At 43.8% G+C, this 8,446-nt stretch overlaps 1 protein-coding gene across 3 annotated transcripts in view; it reads left to right on the forward strand.

The window, feature by feature from the left end:
* Window positions 1-186: 186 nt before the first annotated feature.
* chrnb5a (cholinergic receptor, nicotinic, beta 5a) overlaps window positions 187-8,446 on the forward strand; it is an 18,072-nt gene continuing 9,812 nt past the window's right edge. For 2 of the 3 annotated variants that reach the window (XM_048263561.1, XM_048263547.1), the window contains exon 1: window positions 8,247-8,446. This exon is cut by the window's right edge and continues 20 nt beyond it. Coding sequence is in view for 1 of the 3 variants with exons in the window: in XM_048263555.1 (XP_048119512.1) it covers window positions 224-263 (40 nt within the window). In the remaining 2 variants the exon portion in view is untranslated. Of the gene's footprint in view, window positions 264-8,246 lie in introns of those variants that run through there. The other variant, XM_048263555.1, reaches the window with a different exon arrangement.

The following is an 8,446-nucleotide window of genomic DNA, read 5'->3' on the forward strand; positions in this document are numbered from 1 at the left end:
GAGCTGAGCAGACTGACCCCGACCGACAGAGAGGAGAGGGCCAGGGGCGCCGCTAGGGTTGTATTCCATAGTACGCACTATGGTACTCGCCATACGTGGATTACGCCTGCCGGCGCCACTGGAGAGGGCCACTAGACTGATTCTAACCAGCTCTGGGCACAGTGAGGGTGTGAGAAGGAGAGGGAGAGAATGAGCAGGAGGGGATCAGTGGAGATTTGTTACCATGGTGGTCGTGATTCATTTTGCAGATGATGATCCCAGAGGTGACCAAGAATTTTTCACATGAAACTAAAAATAAGTAGATGCACGAATTGATGCTTGCTGTAGCTGTAGAGATTTCATTGCTTGGAATGTCATGCATGTTAGACCTACTACACTGTCTGTCTTTGCTTGCCCTCACAGTTGACAGAACTGGGGCAGGGTATAGCCTACGTTCAGGGGAAAGCAGATAACGGCCCGACTTTGGTACACAAAATTGTTGTGTGTGTCTGTGTCTGCGTGTCTGTACAGCTGGCCTTACTTCCTGTGTGACCCGTCTTTGATACTCTGCCTCTTTCTTAAAATTTAATTTCCCATTTGCCTAACTGAAGCCTGGCCAAAGCCCGTCTCTGTAGACCTACCCTGAGACCTGCTGAGCTGCTCACTGCTTTGGCCTCACAGAGACGATGGAGGGGATCATTCCGGAGACTTCCCATCATTCTCACAGCGACCTTGAAATGCACGCATTTCACTCGGGCCAGTTAAGACCTCTGGGATTGCCCTCAAAAAAGAACAAAAGGGAAGTAAACCCCACACACTGCATTGATGGGGCTAAGGTCTGCACTGGCCTCCAGTCAGACGGTTCCATGCTTGTCCTCCGAACAGGGTTCGGTGCGTGTCCTCAGTGTTTTACTGGTGCGTGAGTTTCCGGAGGGCAGGTTCTGTAAAGCTGCGGAGGGTTTTTTGTCTTTGGGGTATTTTTTAAACCTCCAAACTCAGCTCTTCTGAAGAGAGATTTGGTCTTTAATTATTCAGAGATGATAAGGCCTGACCAACACCTTCCTTTTCTTTTATTAGCTTTGAACAAAAAAGCGCACTAATGCAGATAAAAGGAGAAAAGAAAACGAACTAAATGAGAATCATGCAGCAGACTTTATTCCGTGGGGGTGGGGGTCGACAGTGTGGGTGAGTATGCAAGAGAGGCTAGCAGCGTTATGGAGGATTGTGGGAATGAGTGGCTCTGTCACTGTGAAAGAGTGAACTGTGAGCAAGTTGCAACTCTGAACACACGCCTGAAATAGTTCTTTAGCGGTGAGCTGTCAGATCCACAATCCTTTATTAAAGTTCGACAGCACAAAAACATTGTTTTAAAAACAGTGCAGAATGAATGACATCAAACGGAAAAAAATGGCAAAAACATGAAATCAAAAGAAAAATAATGCTATATTAAAGTAGGCCTACATTTAAATTGCTTAATGAAAGAGAGCTCATGTCTACCTGAACAAATCAAAAGCCATTTCAAGCCAATTACTCCATCATACAAATCCTCTAAAAGTGAATATGTAATGATCTATTAAAAACATCCCTTCTGGAGCTAGACTGCCTGATGTATTGATGCTCAGTTATCTTTCCAGCTCAACCCTGATCTATAACACCAGCAGAAGAGAAGATTGTTGCCCCGTGGCCTCATGTCATTTATACTAGATAGATAGATAGATAGATAGATAGATACTTTATTGATCCCCAGGGGAAATTCAAGATACTATACTATGCAGGCTTGTTAGAGTAGATGTGTTTTTAGTAGGTATGTCGCTTGTTTGTATGACAACATCAGATCAGTGTTAGTATGTGGACATGAAAGAGCAATAAACACACCTGTTCACACTGGACCACCTCACAAGCTTTTACAGCACAATGAAATCTGCAGTTCAGTAGTTGTTGGTGTTTGCAAGACATGTTGCTATCAGCTAGTTTGTTCACTAGCCTTAGAGTTGGAATCTATACTTCTAAATAAATGCTGTCTTCTGTAGGCTACCAAAACTGAGGTTCATGGACAAAATGGGGGACACACATGCACTCGTTCTCTGCTTCATATACACAAACGTTCCCCCGTATCGTTATGAATTCAGACAGGTCGCTCGTCTTTGTGGCCTCTGTGTGTCAACCCTTCAACCTGTCCGAGTGATGGCCCTCACGCCAGAGTCCTGCTGACACTCTTCCAGCTGCGTCTGAGTCCAGGGGGCATCGGAGGGCCAGCCAGGAGTAGTTGGCCGTTGCAGTGGGACATGTCCAGGTATTACAGAGATGGCCTTGTGGTGGACTTTATATTTGACTTAGTCAAGGCTACAGCCAAAGGATCAATCTCTAGTGAAACTGCATGAATCACATTTATAAGAATGCCTGGATTATAGATGTCTCTGGATTGGTGCTTCCGAGAGTCTATCTTGTGATGCAGAGGTGTGTGTGTGTGTGTGTGTGTGAGAGAGAGAGAGCTATTCATCAGTGTTACATCAACTGATATGCTGTCTAGAGTCTTCTAGAAACTAATGATGACATGTTATTTCGAGCTTGTTATGTCAAGATGGCCCAACCAGGAGCATGCGTATGAGTGTGTGTTCACAAAAGAGAGAGGTACATTAGAAAGTGTGTGAGCAGTGCGCACAAGGTTGCTGAGTGCAGTGAGAGGTCAGCATACTCCTCTCTCTCTCTCTCTCTCTCTCTTTCTCTCTGTCAGGTTCTCTCTTCTCTCCTCCGCTTTCACTTCAATTCACACTGCTGTCTGTGTTTTGCTGCATGCTGCTCTCTTGTTATGACTTCTTTGTCTTGCTGGATCAGCCTCTCCTCTTCACTCCATCTTTCCCACTCTGTCCCATCCCCTTTCTCACACAGCTGTTGCTTGTTTGATATCTCATGCCCATATCCACTAGCCTGGGAAAAACCCAGACGAACTGGTGTCAACCGGGCTACATATCCACTCTTTTCATTTCCTATTACACTGAGGTGCAGCACGTCAACTGAGACATGTACTGTACTCATGTGTGCATATGCTAGGACCTTTCATTCTTTTAATGGACGGTTCAAAAAGGGATATGTTATGTTATTTTTTGTTAGCGTACATATCACTAACAGTCACCAAGAAAGAACTGTCCAAAGCTTATAGACTGTGGATCCTCATGTCTAAAGGAATCTAGCCAAAACGATTGATAAATTATGAAGAATTTTAGTGATCAGCCCTCAACTGGCACCTCATAAGGACGGCTTCCAGGGTCAGTTTTTCCTGCATATTAGTGGAACGGCAGTCTTCAAACTTGATCCGGGACCAGTCCTTGCAGTTCTGCCTCTGTTTGTCTCCTGTGGCAGTAGATCTTTCAGCCTGCTGTTGGCTCGCTCCGCTGAAGCAGAGAGGATTAGACTGGATCTGAAGGCCATGTCTGTTACAGCATCTGCTCCCTGCTAATGTCCATTGGGCTAAATGGTTGCTGTGCATCTAAGGGTGAAGATTGTGAAACGACATATCTGGACATTTACATGAAGGCAGAAGTACTTGGCAGAGATCGGGTGGTTTCCACTGATGGGCTCCCTCTGCAGTACAGTGAAACGCCCTGGAGAAAACCCAAGGCGATCCACAGTGGAAGAGGGCATATGCCAAAGCAGCAAGGCCTGAACACGGAAGCAGCCGTGAGCTTTGGTATGAGCATTTTGACAAAGCGTGCGTTCCATTGCACAGTCATGCGTTGGGGCCAGACAACAAATTAGCATAGCGGGGAGAGAAGCCTCGGGCTGTAGCTCTGGAGCAGGATGGAGTGCTCTGGTAAAGTGAAAGAGGCAGGACAGGCTCTATTCAGCAGTGTGTTGCGTGCACTGGAGTCAGTCGGTGGGGATGAATGACTAGTATTCTTATTTGTGTGATTTAGCCTTTTGAACTTCAGATCTCAGATGAGCTGCAGCCCAGCCTGAGCCAGTAGACAAACGCAAACGCTTACGGGTCGTAGACACAGTGGAATTATGGCTCACACACACACACACACACACACACACACACACACACACACACACACACACACACACACACACACACACACGCACTGTCTGTGGACAGTGCGCAAAGCAGATGACAAATATACAACTAAATGTCAATAAAGTTATTGTGAATGACTACTTTGAGCTCTTATATTATGCCAAAGAACAACCTTCATGCAAACACTTGCATAACAGATAGCAGCAGCACAAAAGCACATGCAATGATTCAAGTCATAAATGTGTGCGTTGGTTCACTGGCTCCTAACACACACACACACACACACACACACACACTTAAATATGCACACACATACACACAGTTTGTAGACTGGTTGTTTAACCTAGATAATGAAACGGTCAGTTGTCGCTCTCTCTCGCACACACGCACACACAAACACATACATACACACACACACACATACACACACACACACACACACACACACCAGTGAGTATCACCTGAGCCAGCCTGCTTTTCCCGGTGTGTGATTGGCTGTCAGTGGGAAGAATCGTGTTGAAGCTGCACCTGCCACAATTTGTTCCAGAGAGAGGGCTGTTGTCCCACCGATAATGCTATGCTGTGGTCTCATCTGTTTGTGGTATTCATGAGTTTTAGCGGGTAATCGCTAAACATTGGCCTCTGTCTCTCTTCTGGACACGCTCGTTCCGCCAGCAGATAATTATTTTCATCTCGGCTGCTCTCTGTGTCCTTGTCTATTTGTTTTCATTCATTTTAGTTTGTCTGATAGTAGTGCTGTTTGTGTACACTCCATGATGGTATAGTTTCAAAAATAAGACACAAACCACAAAGGCATTGTTTTGTAAGAAGCCGTTTATATGAAACCCCCCTAGGCGCTATGTTGATACACCTGATGCAGTCTTGTATGGGCACTCTGAAGATAAAGCCTACACTCCTACTTTAATACTGCCAAAGAATTTTTGATTTTGAATTTCCCCTGGGGATCAATAAAGTATCTATCTTTATATCTATCTATCTATCTATCTATCTATCTATCTATCTATCTATCTATCTATCTATCTATCTATCTATCTATCTATCTATCTGATCAAGACATCCAAAGGATGACATGCAAAAGTACAAAACTTATTTCCAGCAAGGTCCTTGGTGTTGAACACGTGAAACAAATAGACACGGAACAGACAATACTCAGACTGATAGAGAGAAAAAGAGGCGACAAGACAAGACAGAGGCCAGTGGCAACAAAGAAGCCTCTGTCTTGAGAAAGAAAGAGGGGGGCAGAAACTGGAATGGGAGCTTCATTTGCCTTCAGACACTCAGCTGTCAGCTGCCAGACATTATCTCCAAGCCATCTCTCACAAGTTTCCCTCAGACATGCCTCATTAATGGGCTCATGAGGACACAGCAGCCCAACACAGGCTGACTCTCCACAGCCTCACTCCGCCTCCATCCTCCTCTCTGGGCTTCATCTACACAGGAGACAGACAGTGGCCATGCTGGCTCACGTACAAGTGGATGTGACAGGGCTTTCCATATCCACAAGTTTACACATCACATCGCCTCAGGACATGATGTGTAGCTCCCATTAGATTAGATGAAAGTAGAGAAAAGTAAGCTGGGCTGTTTGGGGAATAGTAAGCAACAGGGAGCAAGAGACAGGGGCTAAACGGATCAAGGCAAGGAAAGTTTATTTTTATAACAAATTTCATACATTTCAAAAGCAAATACTAGGAAATAATAGTGAAAAGGGCATGGCTTCAAAAGTAAAGTACATAAAATAGAATAATTAAAATTGATCAGAGTGCATCTGATCAACAGGAAGTAATTTGATCAGATAAAAGAAAGCAGGAAGTTGGTTCCAAAGCTTCACCATGATTATTCTGACAATGGGTTTTGCCAAAAGGGGGCCATATTTATTCAGTGACAGAGCTAAGTAGTTGTGGGTGTCATCATAACAGCTATGGTAGGAAATCAAATTGTTGTCGATGTTGTTCAAGTAGGAGCATATAAAAGGTTGAATAATTGCTAAGATTGGCACACCACAGGTCAAGGATGTTTGACGTTAAGATACAGTTACCAATGGCAACAAAGAAGCCTCTGTCTTCATTTGAACCTATTGATAATTCCTGTGAATCCAACCCAATGTTCTTGTCTGTGTAGTAATCAGAAAATATTTGACGATAACCCTACGATCTGATTTTCAGAAGATTTACTGTAAATGTAGAAGTAATATGTTCTACTAGAGAATTCAGAGGTTGTTGTAGGACTTGCAGTAGATGTCACTGGTTTACCCAGTAATCTAAATGCACTCAATATCCGACATCTTCTATTTCTAGTCAACACAGGAATAGAAAACGCCATAGCATACTGGGTCCCAGCTTGTTCTCAAAACTACTGTCAGACAGAAATGTGGTGTGTGTGTGTGTGTGTGTGTGTGTGTGTGTGTGTGTGTGTGTGTGTGTGTGTGTGTGTGAGAGAGAGAGAGAGAGAGAGACAGACACAAAACCAAAGAGAGAGGAAATAAATAAATAAATATGATAGTGGTTGAAGGCACGTGGAAAGAGTGAAACTGTTCACAACTCAACAATTGATAACATCTCCACAATTCTCCAGGACCCAGGACAGTGAACAATGATCAAATACTGAACCCCTGTCTCTTTGGATGTTTGTGTGTGTGTTTAAAACAGTGGTGTGTTCCAGTCAGAAAGGTAATGCATCACAGTCAACACTTTGGACCCACTCCTGCATTTCTCCTCTCTGGTGGTTTTATGGTGGCTGTGGATCTTGTTTAGTGTTCCAGCGGAGTGGCAGATCAGAGGCTGTGAGGGGCAGGCGGCAGAGGAAGACTTATGGGCTGACAGGATGGGGTGGAACGACAGATGGAATCATATAGGCCAAGTTCAGTGGTAATATCTGAACAATTTTATCCCAAATTGAAGGTTTGCTTGTGGATCCCAAATCATCCTTTCACATACCAGGGGACATTTTTATGGCCACCAAGAGTCCCACTCGTCTGTTTCAGATGTGATCCAGTGCATGGCCCTGCCTTCACCTCCATTTCTCCTCATAGCTCCAAACCATTAACACCAGAAAGATTGCATCTAATGTCCAAGAGGAACAGAGCTAATTCATGGCTAAAGAGGAGAGGAGTTTTAGTGATGGGGCACATTTATAAACATACAGATTATATGATGTACATTTTATACATATATAATAAACACATTAGAATTTGAATCTGCTCTTACATTGTTGCTGGGTGCATATTAGGTCTCTACTTTTCCAACCCAGTTTCGTTTTTGTTTTTCATCAGTTTTTTGTCTGTTTCATCATTTCTGTGTGAAATGATGAAACGATGAGCAGTACAGCTGTACATGGAGGCCCTTCCGTGTGCAAAACCAAATGTGTCAAATCATGTGTTTATTGAGTTACGTGAGCATATGGGATGACTCTGTGAACAGTCTGTCACATTCAGAGGACTGCAGAGAGACTTGAGGACATAGTGACAACTAATGGATCCCTTCCTGCATGTAGTGTAGGCCTGAACAGTGGGCTCATCATTATGAAAGCCTGCTATCGTTATCTAGGGATGTGTGTGTGTGTGTGTGTGTGGTGTGTGTGTGTGAGAGAGAGAGTGTGTGAGAGAGAGAAAGAGTGTGTGTGTGTATGCACAGTATGTAAGTGTCGTCCACTCTTGACTTTGAGCTCAGGTACATGGGTCTGCTCTTAGGCTTAGTGGCACAGTTCTATTTCTCCAAGATCACACACACCTCAGTGGCTTTTAATTATACACAACTCCAGCATTGCACCTAAGTCGGAGCACTCACAATCACACACACGCACCACTCACACACAGAGACAAAGCCAATACACATAGATACCACAAACGGATAACACACACACTATAGGCTGCACAACACATCTACAAGTATACAACACACTATTCAATATGGAACACCTGAGCTTATTGCTCCTAAATGACTATATGTTCCTGGCAGAACCAGTTTGTAATAGTTATTGCTGCTGCCAACAGAATAGTGATAATACGAATATTAATACAATTTTAAAGACACAGATAGCTATACTGTAAATGAGTGTTCAAGGATTTTTCTCAGAGGTGTAAATATGTGTCTAGAAATTATGCGTATTAGCATTCATTTAAATACTTGAGCGTAAAATTAGATCGGCGCTCTAGAACTCGTAAATCATTGTCACTCTCACTTGAACAGACAATGTAAACTCTGAGGATGCTTTTTGTGTGCCTCTGAAGCACTTAGTCTGCGTTTGTGTCACGTGCCCTCCAGTGCGGTACTCTAGCAAAGCGGCACAGTTTGCGCGCGCAGGCGGACAGATTGGACTATACCGAATCTCACGAATATAAAACAAAAAACAGTGCTTCTGATAAACGGTATTGTGTGCTTTAAAAAGCTACCTGATATAGGCCGTTTCACTTTGAAGTTGTGGCAGAAT

Source organism: Alosa alosa, chromosome 1 (genome assembly GCF_017589495.1).
Source record: "Alosa alosa isolate M-15738 ecotype Scorff River chromosome 1, AALO_Geno_1.1, whole genome shotgun sequence".
Classification (NCBI taxonomy): Eukaryota; Metazoa; Chordata; class Actinopteri; order Clupeiformes; family Clupeidae; genus Alosa; species Alosa alosa.